The sequence below is a fragment of the Hippocampus guttulatus genome, chromosome 21, assembly GCF_054856545.1.
Source record: "Hippocampus guttulatus isolate MCC_2025c chromosome 21, RoL_Hgut_1.0, whole genome shotgun sequence".
In the NCBI taxonomy this organism is placed as follows: Eukaryota; Metazoa; Chordata; class Actinopteri; order Syngnathiformes; family Syngnathidae; genus Hippocampus; species Hippocampus guttulatus.
This window is the reverse complement of record NC_141281.1, coordinates 12036157-12051712: the sequence shown is the minus strand read 5'-3', so window position 1 is coordinate 12051712 and position 15556 is coordinate 12036157. Positions and strand designations below refer to the sequence as shown.

General features: G+C 44.1%; 1 protein-coding gene across 2 annotated transcripts in view; it reads left to right on the top strand.

Moving 5' to 3' along the window:
• plxdc2b (plexin domain containing 2b) overlaps window positions 1–15556 on the top strand; it is a 55677-nt gene that overhangs the window by 18584 nt on the left and 21537 nt on the right. Inside the window, exons 2-4 of one of the 2 annotated variants that reach the window (XM_086101866.1) lie at window positions 6569–6825; window positions 11619–11765; window positions 12964–13033. In XM_086101866.1, the coding sequence (XP_085957992.1) occupies window positions 6569–6825; window positions 11619–11765; window positions 12964–13033 (474 nt within the window). Of the gene's footprint in view, window positions 1–6568; window positions 6832–11618; window positions 11766–12963; window positions 13034–15556 lie in introns of both variants that reach the window. The other variant, XM_086101865.1, reaches the window with a different exon arrangement.

The following is a 15556-nucleotide window of genomic DNA, read 5'->3' as shown; positions in this document are numbered from 1 at the left end:
GAGTACGGAGCCGTAATGCGGCATCCCCATTATTTCGAAATGAGGCGCTTCTTTTGCTAAACCCTCTTTAACCGTCATGACTCAAGCCAAAGTCATAATTAGAAATCAGTGGACCGCAGTTTTATAGCAGTGCTGTTCTCCAAATGTATGCGCCAATGCCCATTGAAATTGTTGCCCATTAAGCTATAAAAAAAAATAAAAAGACTGCAATAGTTGAACATGAGCCCCTTTTGTTCAGTCACGCAATAGATTCTGCTATTTTACCGATAAATCCGATACACTGTGTCAAGTGTTCGTCTTTGCAGCAGGGCATATTTGAGCAAAATACCTTGAAGGCATTCTTTTTGAAATTGGATGTGCCCTAGGAAGTGTAATTAACATTTTCCAAGCTAATAAATGTTCCTCTATTCCCTTGCGCATTTTCTCCGATGTGGTTGATGTTATGCCAGAGGGAGCACGGCGCTATTTCATCAAAAGGTCAGATTATTATGTTGTTTATGATCCCGATGGCGTCAGGTGTTACTGTCAGGTTCTGAAATGAACCGAGTCTTGTTTTGGATTCCAGAAATGCAGGCTCAGGCAAAGCGCGATAACAAAAATATTTGTTACAGAAAAGCATGCCGACAGATTACAAACTGGAATCGCTGCTCACAAGGAGCCAGGAAAAAAAGAAAAAAAAACAATGCACAAGAGGTACAAAGGTACAAGAGAATACTGAGAATATACAAAGAAAATACTGCGGTACCTCTACTTACGAAATTAATTGGTTCTGGAAGAAATTTCTTAACTACAACGTTTTGTAAGTAGAGACGCATTTTCCACGTAAATGCCCTCATCCGTTCCAAACCCCCCAAAATTCAGACATAAATGCTTTCTAATGCATAAAAATGCATCAAAATATGTAACAAATACATGTTACAATTAGATTATTGCACAATCAATGAGAGTTGTGCATAATGTAAAAACAAAGAATAAAGAATAAAAATGATGCTCATTTAACTTTGAACTGGGTCCTCATTGTTTTTAGCCCTTTTGCATTCATGTTCTCTCTCAGAAGTGGTTTTTGCCTGGCGTTTTGTTGAAAACTGACCCAAGGACGTTTGCTTTTGTTGGCTTTTGACAATCCTTCGAAAATGTCCAAGGCAAACACCAGCATAGTGAGTGATTGCCCGATTGGTGAAGACCTTTTCTGGGTGATTCCCATTTACGTAAAACTATCGGAACGCCTCATGGCACGAGGGGTGAATGACGAGGACGCTGCATAGACACAGAGCTATCTAACTACACACATAGACGCATTCGGTAGAGGTCCCTCTTAGCCAATGGGATGCCAGGATGAAGCTCGGTAATAGCCGATGGCAGAGCAGCTATAAGTATGTTGCGTTCAGGAAACTCGGAACTGCGAATAGCAGCCCGTGCTGTATTTTTACCTTTTGTATCTTCAAATTTCTTTGGTAACAAGAGGCGATATTTTCCTGTTGAGACGTTTCATAACCTGAAAATTTCGTATGAAGAGACGTTCAGAAGTAGAGGTACCACTGTATCACAAGTCCAATAATTAAGATTGTTAAAAAGAAATAAGGAAAATACTGACAAAGTTCTATGATAAAATGAGAGCGACTACGAAAGCTATCCATAGGACTAGAATGCAACACTCGAAGCACAACAGCGAGCAAGGTCAATAATCCGACAAGAGACGAGGCAGCTTGGCAGTCCTTAAATACTTGGCGGGCTTGATTGGTAAACGCGGAACAGGTGCGCCTGCTGGACGGAAACTCCCTCCACCCCAACTGGGGCTGAAAACAAAAACAGACAGACATGACAGTTACAGTCAGAATTATTGTTTTCTGATCATTTGTAACTCTGCGTTCATGGGTCATCTTTTAATTTAATTTTTATTTTGACTGAACTTTTTCTGTCGTCCAATAGTAGACAGAGTTGACCGCTTCCGAATTTTAAATAAAGGGGGAAAAAAACCCTGCTGTTTACATGCCGTTCTCGTCTGCAACACCGTTTTGGTGGTAGCCATTGCACAGTAAGTCATTTTTACACTGCCATATCCACCACAAGTGTGTTCTTCTGTGGGAGAGAGCAACATTTTTTTTTTTATCTGCAACTCCAATCTGAAGCCCTGAGGAGGTCTGTGGCGGAGTGTTTTGACTGGGACAAAACGTGACTAATCATCCATGAAAGTAGAAACGATAGGGTAGAGACCACCAAGAATTTAAAGTGCCTGTGCGTTCAGTGAGTAGGGTGGAGGGGGGGGGGGGTTATTTGTTAGGATCTAGTTGATGCTAAGAAACATCCAATGGAATCATTTTCAATTCGTTTTCTTTGTGACAAGAAAGCGGTCCTTTTCCATTTGACTTGTGAAGATTTCTTAGGTTTTTTTCAATCTCTGGGCGCAGAGTGCCGAACTTTACCCGCCGTCTGTATGGATTCAGTGTTTTATCATGTTGTAATTGTTTTGAGTGCTCCCATCGCCTGCACGGCTGCTGTTGATGTGCAGTCATTTTGGGGCTTTGTGCAGGTGCCGCCTCACTCCTCACCTGCTCTTTAACTTTCTCTTTATGCGCTAATGATAGAGTAGCCTTTCATGCCTGCCAGTGAGTTATAAAAGCAAGCTGCGGCATGTTCCCGATAAAAGCCGAGCTTGGTGACATTTGTCCATCAAGCGGTGTCACCGCTCACTTCACGAATGCACTTAAAAGCTCACCGATGACTTGAAATACAAGCAGAGTGATCATGTACAGATGTATTTTAGTATGATGCAGAGGTGCGCAAAGTTTCCACGCAAAACTCGTTCGGCGAGAGGCAAGAAGTGCCTCGCATTCTCGCCACGCATCAGGCATGTAATTAAGATACCTGGGAATGGTTTTGAATTGAGGGAGGGCGTGGAGGTGGGGGTTGCAGCTCCCATCCAAACCCTGAACAGGATAAGTCAGCGGTATAGAAAATGGGAAAGGTCAAGGACTTAAGTCGTCGTTAGAATTTTGTCATCAATTTTCGGACTTGCCAGACGAAAACTGCAGACTTTGATTTGGTATTCGTGAGACTCCACTTGAAGTGATGGTTGCCGGGCACATCAGCGTATTTTCCGCACTATAAGGCACACCTAAAAACATTCAATTTTCTCCATAGTCGACGGTGCACCTTATAAGCCGATGCGTCCATTATATGGACCAATATTCTGATCTCTTGGACGGATTTTTTTTATTTTTTTTAATGTACTGTAAAGTGCTTTGTTACAGCTGCAGTGGTTCTGAAAGTTCTATATAAATAAAGCTGTGTTGTATTGTATTGTATTCCCTTGAATGTAGCTCCATCTAGTGGATGCAGTACGCTACCGCATCCATTACTGTCACTTCTATTTTATGCGCCCTATATATGAAAACATTTTTTTAAAAGGCCATTCATTGAAGGTGCGCCTTATACTCCGGAGCGCCTTGTAGCACGGAAAATACGGTAATTTAAAGGAAGCATCACCAATAACTGATCAAACATTGGATAAGATTAGTATCGGTTATGCGTTTAATTGGGATGACAAAGTAAAAGGCAATATTGTCACACCTTTTAAAAACCATTATAAAAAATGTTTTATGAACGTGTTCGTCGAGCTAATCAATGCGACTGCAAAAAAATGTGCAAATATTTGTTGCTGTGACAAAGAAAGATTGTACTGTATTAGGTGACTCGTGAAAAAGAAAAGACGCCGCTAGTGGAGCTTGTCCATCACAATAGCCCGAATCTGAACCGTCCCCCCTTTCGGGGACAGCGGCTACTACGGTGGACAGCTTCTCATGTTATCTGCTTACAGGGTTCCTGAAAGGGTTACGATCTAAAACACTGTTCACAAAATGCCAGTCAAAATATTAAGTTAAAATGTTCTCCACAATATGAGTGCAATACTCACTTTCGTGATGTCTATAGGCCTTCCTCCCACCTCTGGAAAATGGACGGGTAGAATTTCATCTCATATTCAGTGGAAAAGAGGCTGAAGCAACGCTTACATCAGCCTCATTTGTATTTTGTTGCTGAGAAAAGCTCTTTTCTCTTTGGATACAACGCGGCAGCAGCTTATTTCTTGTGTGACTGTGACAGTGAGTCAAGTGGGTCGAGAATAAAAAAAAAAGGGGGGGGGGGGGGCAAGACCTCCATTCTGTAGCTTTATGACCTGCTAAATGTCCTTGAAAGGTTTTAAGTGGAACAAAATGACGGTGAGCCGCCACGTTGTGTGAATCAGTCGCGTTGACTCTCGAAGGTCTGGCCTAAAAGGCCGCCAAAATATGCGAAGGCCCTGGAAGGAGACGTGAGAAGGGGAAAGATTTGCTTTCACGCTCGGGCCGAGTAGCAGTCCCACATCGAGGTGACACTTTATCCCCTCCGGGGGCTGGGATTCATTTTAGGTGTCCCTCTGTGGTGTTACAGGCATGACAAATGACAGGCTGTGTAATAATAGACAGTGTGAACAAATCACAGAGAAGAGAAAGACAGGTTCCTTTTTTTTTGTCAATGGTGATTTGCTGGGAAAAATTGTAATCAAAGCCTTTCGGTGTATTTATCAGCGCAGTGATATCTCCCCTAATGAACGTCTCGTCATACGAAATTTTCAAGTTCCGAAACGCCTCAACAGGAAAATATTGCCCCGAAGATAAGATAAAATACTAAAGGTAAAAATACAGTATGGCCCACTAATTGCAGCTCGGATTTTCCTGAATGCAACATACTTCTTGCTGCTCTGCCATTGGCTATACCGAGCATTATCCTGGCATCCTATTGGCTAAGAGGGACTTCTATGTCTTGTGTGTCTATGTGTCGATGCAGCGTCCTCGTCACTTGCCCCTCGGGCCATGATGTGCTCCGTTAGTTTTACGTAAATGCGAATCACCCAGAAAAAGTGTTTACCAGTCGGGCGATCGCTCACTATGCTGATGTTTGCCTTGGACATTTTCAAAGGATTGTTAAAAGCCGACAAAAGCAAACGTCCTTGGATCAGTTCTTGACAAAACGCCAGGCAAAAACCGTCTCGAGAGAGAACATGAATGCAAAAGGGCTAAAAACAATGAGGACCCAGTGAAAAGTTAAATGACCATCATTTTTATTCTTTATTCTTTGTTTTTACATTATGCACAACTCTCATTGATTGTGCAATAATCTAATTGTAACATGTATTTGTTACATATTTTGATGCATTTCTATGCTTTATAAAACATTTATGTCTGAATTTTGGGAGGAGGGTCTTGGAACGAATTAGGGCATTTACATGGAAAACGTGTCTCTACTTCCAAAATTTACTTCCGGAACCAATTAATTTCGTAAGTAGAGGTACCACTGTACCACTTTAGAGGAGTTATTTAATTAAACATAAGTGGTATGGTGTTAGAATTTTGATTGTGCATCGATTAGCAGACAGAGCCAAATATTATGCGGCGGATGCCACTTTTACTGAGTTATGACTTTTGGCTGGGTTTTAACATAAACAGCACTTTTGCGGTGTATGACATGCATGGAGACATATGGATGTTGTAATGCATTTGTCAAGCTCATTAAAGTCCCCGGGCTCGCTTCCAACGAGCGCTTTATCATTTTAGAATGTGGGAAAATTTGTCAATTAATGACGGTGCAACCGACCTTTCATTTCGTCGTCTCGCCGAGATTGTTTTATCGTAATCCGTCTTTCGTTAAATGTGCCGGGATTTATGAAGTTTGTGGTCCCGGCTCAAGTTTGTTCATCCGTCATCCGCGTCTTTCCGCCGATGTTCTCCAATCGTCTTTAAATTATACGCGTCATCTCCAGCGGCTCATTGGTCTTACTGCGCTTCATTCTTATCACGAGGGTCACCGTGCACTGCGCCGGTTCGCAAACTGACCTTGATGCTTGACGAGCCGTCAATTTTCAAAAACTCGGGAGATGCATATGGCGGCCATCGTGCCAGTAAAATAAATCCACTTGACCAATGACTCCTCGCTACCTTAGCTTTGGGCCAATTGAAGGCTGTGATTTGATTATCGAGTCTCACATAAATCTGACATCCTTGCTTGCACGCAACATTTCTAGCTCTATTGCACTCTTTTGTTTTTGATCTAACGTCGCGTGGCAAGAAATATTTTGGACTTGGAACAACAAACCTCGGGGCAAAAGTTTCCAATGTGGATAAATCTCCGTTTATTTTTTATTCTTCGCAACACGTGCTGTAAACGGGCCACTGTGTCTTTGGCAACGTTCAGCACGGTTGATTCCGTGACTGCCTTTCACAGGGCTCTTTTCTCATGATGTGGAAAACAATGTGAAAATGATCCCGTTCATTCTCTTTTGGAGAGGGATTTTTATTTTTTTATTTTTTATTTGGAAAAGTTATGCCTCAAGAGATCGGAAAAAGTTCTCAACCCTGACTGTTTTTGCCATGCCGCACTCAGTTAGCAATATGCTAGCAATGTAAGCAGTGCACGCCAGTGCAGATACGCTTTGAGCTACAAAAAAAAAAGAATTCCCGATAAACTCGATTTAATTGATGGAATCAATTAATCTTACAAACATGAACTTCTAACTTTCTCGCCTCCTCCTCAGGGGTCTCTTACTCCTACGTGCAAGGTGGGCAAGTGGTGGATGAGGACGCGACGGTGGACACGAGGACACACGCACACCGCTGGAGGAGATGGCTTCCAAACAGCCCGCGGAACATGGACAGTAACAGGGCCAGTCCGGAGCAGGAGCAGGAACGCGAGGAGGACGAGGAGGCGGTGGCCGCGCAGGAGGAAGCGGAAACCGAGCGCTTCCCGGGCCTGATTTCAGCCGAGGACGCCAGCAACAGCTCACAAATTGAGGTAGATGTATGTATTTTATTTGATGTTATTCCTCTGAGGACCATTTTATATTTATGAAAATATGAGATTATATTATTAATATTGTCATTTATTTCTGGTGAACAAAATAATTCGGACCTCGGAAAACTTGTGCGACGCGTTTCCGATTTTAGACACCGCTAGACGAAAAGAACATCTTAGGAAAAGTGTTTCTCTGGATTTTAACGATCGTTCTTTTGTTGAGTGTCTCCCATTAAAATCCACACTGCCTGACGCCGAGTTCATTTATCGAAAATAAATCCATAAAGTCCACCGAGAAAAGTACTCGGCTGTCGCAGGAGCAGCTACGAATCGCTCCAGGCAATTAGATGTTTGCAAAGGAAGTGCTTGGATTAATATCGAATACCAAATCAAGATTACGGGGCCTCGTTTGTTCGCCCACGTTTATGCAGGCGGTGGGTTTCGAAATTAGAACCAGAAGGCAAGACAGGAAATTGGCCCAATGAGGCACAAGAAGTCGGTGAAGCTACCGGTGAAAAATAGTCGGGTCTGTTTTATGAGGCAGTGTAAATGAAAGATACTGGGGCCATGTACTCCGTTGTGCCGTAATGACGCCGGCCTCCCTCGGAGGGGGGTGAGGCAGCTCATTATATATGTGTGTGGGTTTTTTTCTTTCTTTCTCTCCTCTCAGCGGCTTCTAATGGGTTCACAAGACCATGTCTCTCACCGAGGGAGGGAGAGGGAGCTTTGATCATCAGCTGTAAACGTCCAAACGCACACACACACACACACATGGAAACACAAATCATTTAAACGCACATTGATACATAGACACGGCATGGTGTATGAAGCGCTGCCCCCACAAGCGAAAATGCTATTATCGTCTCGACGGGTTTGCGTGCACTCGCCCTCGAGGTCCGGCCAGCTGTTTGGCAGACGCTCGCGTGAGACAACACGCGATGCAGAGTTAAAGTTTGTTTGGGCCTGCTGAATGGCTTGTTAACAATCACTTACTCCGCTTTTCCCTTGTATCACCTTTATGGCCACTTTACACCACTGGAGAAATCGCTCCATCTTTTTTATGGACTCTATGCTGTGGTGGGAGGTTGTATTTGGGTTAACCGGTGCCACCCAGCCAGCTTCGGATCCCTCTCACCTGGAAGTGCGGGTTTATAAAAGTGTCGGCGCGGCGACAGCAGACGCCGCGGCGCCTGGAGCCGGCGAATCACTCGCTCTCCGGGTCATTAAGCCCAATTGAGACCGTTGGCCGAGATGGCATTGGGCAAGAAGAAGGAATTGTGAGCAAGAGGCAGCGAGATTTAATTGGACAGTCTGTGTTCAGACGTGCTCGGAGTCAAAGTAGGACGCATACGTGAGGATTTAACATCTGAACGGTGTTTCGAATTTGAAAGAGCCCAAAATTCGGGAAACCGAATTCTGTGTTGACTACACACAGAAGGATTTGTTCTCGTAGACGTTTATGCTCAACGATGCCCGATGATCTTGCAAGCAGATTAGGGAGGGGGGAAAAAATCATTCAACACACACCACGTCGCAAGATAATCATTCAGGATCATCTATCATCATATGATAATCGCGCCATTGCTGACATGAATAGAAAGAGAGAACAAAAGGTGCAAATTCAGACAGATGATCAGATCCACCATCTCATATTCTTTCCTCCAAAGACCTTCTCGGTACATTCTGCTTTCTTTGCTTCCCAAATAGTTCACAGATAAAGTACAGTGGTAGCTCTGCCTCTGAAAATTATTGTTCTGGAAGAAATTTCTTAACTGGAAAATTTTATAAGTAGAGACACGTTTTCCATGTAAATGCCCTAATCCGTTCCGGCACCCGCCAAAATTCAGACCTAAATGTTTTGTAAAGCACAAAAGTGCATCAAAATACTGTATGTAACAAATACATTTTACAATTAGATTGTTGGACAATAAATGAAAGTTGTCCGTAATATAAAAATAAAGAATAAAAATGAGGGTCGTTGAACTTTTAACTGCGTCCTCATCGTTTTTTTTGCCCTGTTTAGTCCATGTTCCCTCTCAGAAGTGGTTTTTGCCTGGCGTTTTGTCAAGAACTGCTTTTGTCGGCTTTTAACAATCCTTCAAAAATGTCCAAGGCAAACATCAGCATAGCCTTAGCCAATGGGATGCCAGGATAATGCTCTGGAGTAGCCAATGGCAGAGCAGCTATAAGTATGTTGCATTCAGGAAACTCAGAGCTGCGAGTAGCAGCCCATACTATATTTTTACCTTTCGTATCTTAAAATTTCTTTCGCAACAAGAGGCGATATTTTCCCGTCGAGGCGTTTCATAACTTGAAAATTTCGTATGAAGAGACGTTCGGAAGTAGAGGCGGCGCTGTATTTATTCCGAATATAAAACTGCAAAAGCATTGCAATGAGTAGAATCGCAATAGCTTCACGCCGTCCGGCCAACGTTTTTCAGCTCGAACATCTGCTTGCGTCCACGGCGAATGAGCCGATGCGGGGCGCTGACCTCGGACCTCGGCAAACCGTTTGAAAAAGCCGCTCGCAGCTGCCCGTCACAATTTGGGGGTCTGCTCTCCGAGCGCCATCAATGCACAAACCGAGCAGACGAGCGTAGCGCATGCCGCGGCCCACGCCCCGCTGGATGTTACATTCTACACCCTCCTCCTTTTCCAAATACTGCATCGTATGTCGACACCGCTTCGGAGAGCCCCAGACAGATATATTCCTCCCCCCGCGCGCCTTCCCAAAGCACTCGCGTCTATTCTGCGGCCTCTTTTTCACACCCTGCCGCTCATATTTACACTACGTTGGTCTGTCTTGAGGCTTTAACCGATGGCAGACGTGACGCTTTGCCAGGAAAAGCAAACTGGAGTATGTGGGGTCCGACCAGGGACCCTGATTGTGTGGCTCCTTGTAATGTGCGGTAACGGTAGGTGCGCTTTACAGCAGCGAGATTTCATGTCTGCGGCCACACGCGCGGAGGGCCTTTTGAGTAGGGAATTCCCGCAGCTCGGATTCCCAGTACTGCTCTTCGCTGAGGTTGCGCGCCCGTGCGCCGTGGTTGGAAGTGTCCAACTCCAACTACTTTTGTTATTAATTCACCATTTTTTTTCCCGGACTCGGTTCACCCCACCGAAACAACTGGAACAGGTTGTTTTGATGGCGTAAATTCAACTGCCTCTCTGACTCAACTTTATTGATACAGCGCGTTCACAACAGCCGCAACTGTACACAAACTTCACATAATAACAATAATCGAGTGAGAAACGACCAGACAAAATAAAAATACATCGTCGCTCACTTCACATTGGCATGTCACAATATGGCAGATGTACCCTGTCGTTGGTGGGTGGGTCGATGTTCCGGAGTCTTTTATTCGTGGGGTCTACACATGACAAAAAAAGCAATTTCCTGCAAAGGGACAAATCAAGCCGGTCTAAAAAGCCCCTTTAAAAGCAGGCTCACATTTCGGGATTGTCTCTCATCAGAGGAACATTAAAGCGGTGCTTGTTAAAAAAAAAAGGACAGACTTTTATTGTTTCCTGCCCCAAAATTAGGAAGACGGTGCTTGTGTCATGGGGGCTTCCTGTTGCTATGCTCCTCCATGCCTGCGGTCGTAAGATGCCTCACAGCTGCACCTTTTTAGCTCCAAAATCTTGTGCAAAAGTTGCTGTTTCATCGACTCCGCTTTTAAATGGGAGGTTGTTTATCGGAACTCCTACAGTAATATTGGGACACATCACACAATGGCGACAAACTTTAATTAAAGCAAAAACTTGAGATAAGTGGGTGATTTATAGTCCCTTTTGGGGAATACATGACTCGCCTCCACATCATATTAGCCTTGGAATACGAGACTGGAGATAAGAAATATCTTATTCCAAACGGGTGTTCCCCTCTCAGTGATCTGATTTAAGCCAACACAGCCAGGCGCCTTTCATCAGCGCTAAGGCGGACAAATCAAGTCAGAAGAAGAAAACTCCCACACGGGCAGCCTGAATCAGCGCTTTTTTTTTTTTGGAAGAGAGATGTTGTAAATGGGTTCGAGCATCCAGACGATAAGCACAGGATATTTTGGGAGATGGTCTTAGGAGGAGTAGGAAAGGTCATAGAAGGACACCCGGTGACCTCGGGCCAGCCATGATTGGTGGCGGAGAGGGGGCTGCTACTCAAAACGGCATTCTGGCCCCAAATACATTGTAAATGATTCTGTTTATATCCAACGCAATGCCTATTTTTGGGCTGTTGGAGGGGACGTTTCTGCATGACAGTTACCGCATCGTTGTGTTTCAGACTCTGGCTGTCGCTTGAAAGTGGCTGTGGATCTTCAGCCAGGCTAGCTGATCATGTCAAGGGCTGGGAAATCCTCGTTGGGGGCGCAGTTTTGTAAATTAGCAACAGCGGAGGTGGAAATACAGAACTCACCCCTCACAGATGACAACCAAAAAAAACCCCCAAAATGTTTCGTTTCACCTTTGACCTTTGACGGGGGGCCAGGCACCCCAGAGAAACCAGCAAATGTAAATAAGCCATTGTAAAGTCCATCCTCCATATGTCCGTTTAACTAGACAGATGGGCAAGATTAGATTGAGTATAATTTCAGATTACGTCATTGCGTGTCGGCGAATTACAGTCCGCCATCTGGCGCTCCTCCAACAGATGCGGGGATCTAAAAAACACGGAGTGCATCCCAATTTAAAAAAACAAGGCAAGAAATTAGGATGCTACGATATTTTTTTTTTTTTGGTCAAATTGCAGAGTCGTTATCTTGTGTTGTTTCTCCACCCACCCCCACACCCCCACGCAGGAAGACGCGGACCACAACTACTACACATCCAAAATATACAGCCCGACGGATCCAACGAGCAAGGGCTTGTGGGTAAACATCGAGCAGATGGACAAGGAGAAAGTGAAGATTCACGGGATTCTGTCCAACACGCACAGACAAGCGGCGGCAAGTCGACCCAACGGCGACCGAGTCGCACGTTCATTGATTTTCCTACGCTTGGATGTTTGGTAGATAATGACATCAAAGTTTGGGTCCCGCACAGAAAAGTAAAACAGAAAAAAAAGCAAATTGAGGTCATTTGGGCTGTGGGAGAAGTCTCAATTAGTCAATAAAGTCATAAACTATCGCTGGAAATAATCATCGCTTTCAGCCCTGCTTTCCATCCGTGGCCCGCAGTTAAACTTTGATTTACATTTCCAAAATGAAAGAAGTCGTCATTAATGCAATTTGGTGTTTGCGGTGGAATGCTAATATCCAATCCCCCTGGTAAAATATCGATGGAAACTCGAGTCGCTCACGAGCCGTCGTACGGACTCGACCAAAGGAGGAAAATTACAGTTCTGCGTTTGATCAGATTTCATCACAAAAGCAATTACTGTGCCCGCGGCAGGGCGTTCAAAATAAACTTGGACAATGAGCCCCATGCTGCTTCACCATATCATAAGACAAAGACGTTATTCTATGATCACGTGTTGCAGCCTGTTTTGGGAAATGTCCGTTCGTCAAATTAACCCTTTCGGGGACAGCGGTTCAACGGACGAAAGGGTAAAAGTTAAAAAAAAAAAAAAAACATGAAAGATTTCTGCATTTTGCATTCTACTCGTTTCCCTTCAACTGGCGACGGGCTGCGCCTCGCATTGGTACAAGGGCGTCTGGCTTTGAGCCGATTCTCTTCCCGAAAGCAAATTGGCTCCGACTTTGGCTTTTGTCCTGTGGAGAAAAAAAAATTGAGAAGCACGTCTCGTCCAGGCCGTGAGATGAAGTGAAACTATACGTGCCTCCAATTCGGCAGCGGTTTTGCATTTCAAATGAACCCGAGTTTCACAGGCCGGCTTTACGGGTTGCATTTGGTGTATTTACAAGTGCCCCCTGGTGGCCAAGGCGTGCGCCGCAGAGGGAGATACACAATTTCTATTGAGTTTTGTATGAAATTTACTGTCAAACTCGACATAAAATGAAGAGAATTCGATGTGTATTAAAAGAAATGTCTCAAAAAGTCTGTTTAGCCTTTTATGCTAACGAACAAAGCAGACATGTCATTATTGGCGTTTATTGGACAGACATTGCCTTCATCCGGATCCCGGCATCGTGAATATTTTGACCTAATTTAATTTTATGCCTCTTTCTGCTTCTTTCTTCACAGAGAGTCAACCTGTCCTTTGATTTTCCTTTCTATGGACATTTTCTGCGTGAGATCACCGTGGCAACTGGAGGTAAGTCAACATAAGTCAGTAGTTCACGATTTAAATGTTGTTATTGGATATGCCGTTTACGCGCCCAGGGTGCGCGTAGACACATTTTACTGCGCTGTGGCTTGGCTGGGGAACGGTGTCGGGATTCATAAACTGCAGAGGCATTTCAAAAATGTACAGCGTCGTGTGTCTGTGATCGCCATGATTGATTTTTTTCCCTTTTTTTTTTTTTTTTTTATAAGACTGTGGCTGCCGTGCAGCAACATCATAGCACTGAAAAGGATCCAAACAGCAAAGGCGTATCTGACGGGTTGCAAAGTCAATCTCATCAGATATGGACCTCAAAAGGCTCCAAAATCACTCCCAAGTCATTGTTATGACACATGAGCATTTGCAGTTCTCACCTCGGCGGCAAAGTCTGCTCGTAAAAGTGAATAAAACCCCCCACCCCGCCCTACACTACGTGCCAAATTGAACTGGAGGGGAAAGTAGGCCTTGGGTTTGGACTGGAAACGGGAGTGGGTCTGCCAAGTGGCTTCGCCGTCATTGATAAGGCGGCGGCGATATCAGAAGGCGGGTGTGTATGTGTGTCTAAGACTAAGAGTTGACACGGCCGCACGGGGGGGAAAAAATGTTTTCCGTTCATACAAATCATGTCAAACTCTGCCGAAAGCAGACAAAAAAAAGTAGCTGAAATGGGAATACAGTCGTTGTGTTGAAGAATATTGACGATGCGCAGTTTCTCCAGCTCTAAAAATGCTGATATCAAGAGAAAAAGGGAAGCGTCAAAGGCGTGAGTTCAACTTTAAAGAGGCAGTGCCTCGTTAATTATTGAAGTAGGGGAACACATAAAAAATGTTTATTCTACCCGTTGATAATGGAGGATATAGTGAAAGAACAGGTCAGGTATTTATCATTGCGCAGATTTTGTGTACCGTATTTTCTGCACTATAAGGCGCTTCGGAATATATAAGGCGCATCTTCGATGAATGGCCTATTTTAATACTGTTTTCATATATAGGGCGCGCTGCATTATAAGGCGCAAATAGAAGCTACGATACAATACAATTACCGTATTTTCCGCGCTATAAGGCGCACCTAAAAGCATTCCATTTTCTCAAAAGCCGACGGTGCGCCTTATATTCCGATGCGGTTTATATTTGGATCAATGTTCTGATTTCCTGGACGTCGTATTTTAAATGTTCTGTGAAGCGCTTTTGTTACGGCTGCAGCAGTTGCGAAAGCTCTATATAAATACAGCTGTATTGGATAGTATTCCCTTAGTCGATCTCCATCTCGTGGATGCGTCACGCAGCCGCAGCCACTATTGTAGCTTCTATTCTATGCGCCTTATAATGCTGAGCGCTCTATATATGAAAACAGTTTTAAAAATAGGCCATTCATTGAAAATGCGCCTTATAGTGCGGAAAATACGGTACTATTGATTTTAGAATCGCCGCACTGTATCACTGTAACAAACATCCCTGACACCAAGTACCACTTTCCTATGACTCAGCGCTTTGGCAGCATGTTGTTTTATATTATGACATGACAGCAACACAAGGCCGAGGATAGTTTCCGCGGAAGGAAAATTTCAAATTACAATTCGTGAATTGAAACCCGCAAATAAGTGTGGGTTCGTTGTGCTTAATGTTGTGTCCAATGAGTATCAGGATTCTTACCAGACAGCTGAGGGACGTACAGAAGACAGATATGAGCCCAAACAACGGGAAAGAGGTTAGGAAATAGGATGAGACCGAGCCAAACGGTCAGTGCGTAGGAAAGACGATTCATTCTCCCCTCCCGAAGCTCTGTTTTACGTACGCCGTCCTGTGCGGCGCTTTTCGGGAACTTCCAAAGAAAACGTCAAGCGGAAATGAGCGCACCCGCTTAACTGGAGCTTCACTTTATTGGTGTTTACACAAGCTCTCTTTGTTTTTCCTCTGCCTGATACTCATTGATCGCATCTGCTCGGGGTCGCCGGAGAGTGATGGCGCGCACGTCCCAAGAGTTTTTGTTTACTCGAGCTTTCTTTCATTTGTAATTGATAGAAAAGCCATACAGTCCATTAAGTGCTTTCCAGGGGACGTGTGCACACATCCATCAATGATGGACCACATTAAGTGGACCGCAATCAAAATACAACATTTAAGAGCCGCAAAGACCTCATCTCATCAGCTTGTAGACTTTTATAGAATCACGGTGGCATTATGTCACCCGGTCGTTACCGGGTCAGCGCAAGTGCTTGTGAAATGTATCGGGCCAAAATCCAAACTAAAGATTTTGCCAAAGCAACCATGAACATGAGCATGCTCATTGTGTAAATGTGTTTTACCGTTCTGCTGGAATTCAATATTGCAGTACTTTATTTAAAAAAAAAAAACAAAAAAAAAACATTAAAGAACATACAGTCATGACAATTAAACAGAATGTAAAAAAAAATGTTATGCGTCATGATTTGATGCTTTAATTCAATAGACGTTGTGTATCTCCTTCTGCTGTGCATGCCTTGGCCACGAGGGGGCACTAAATACAACAATGAAG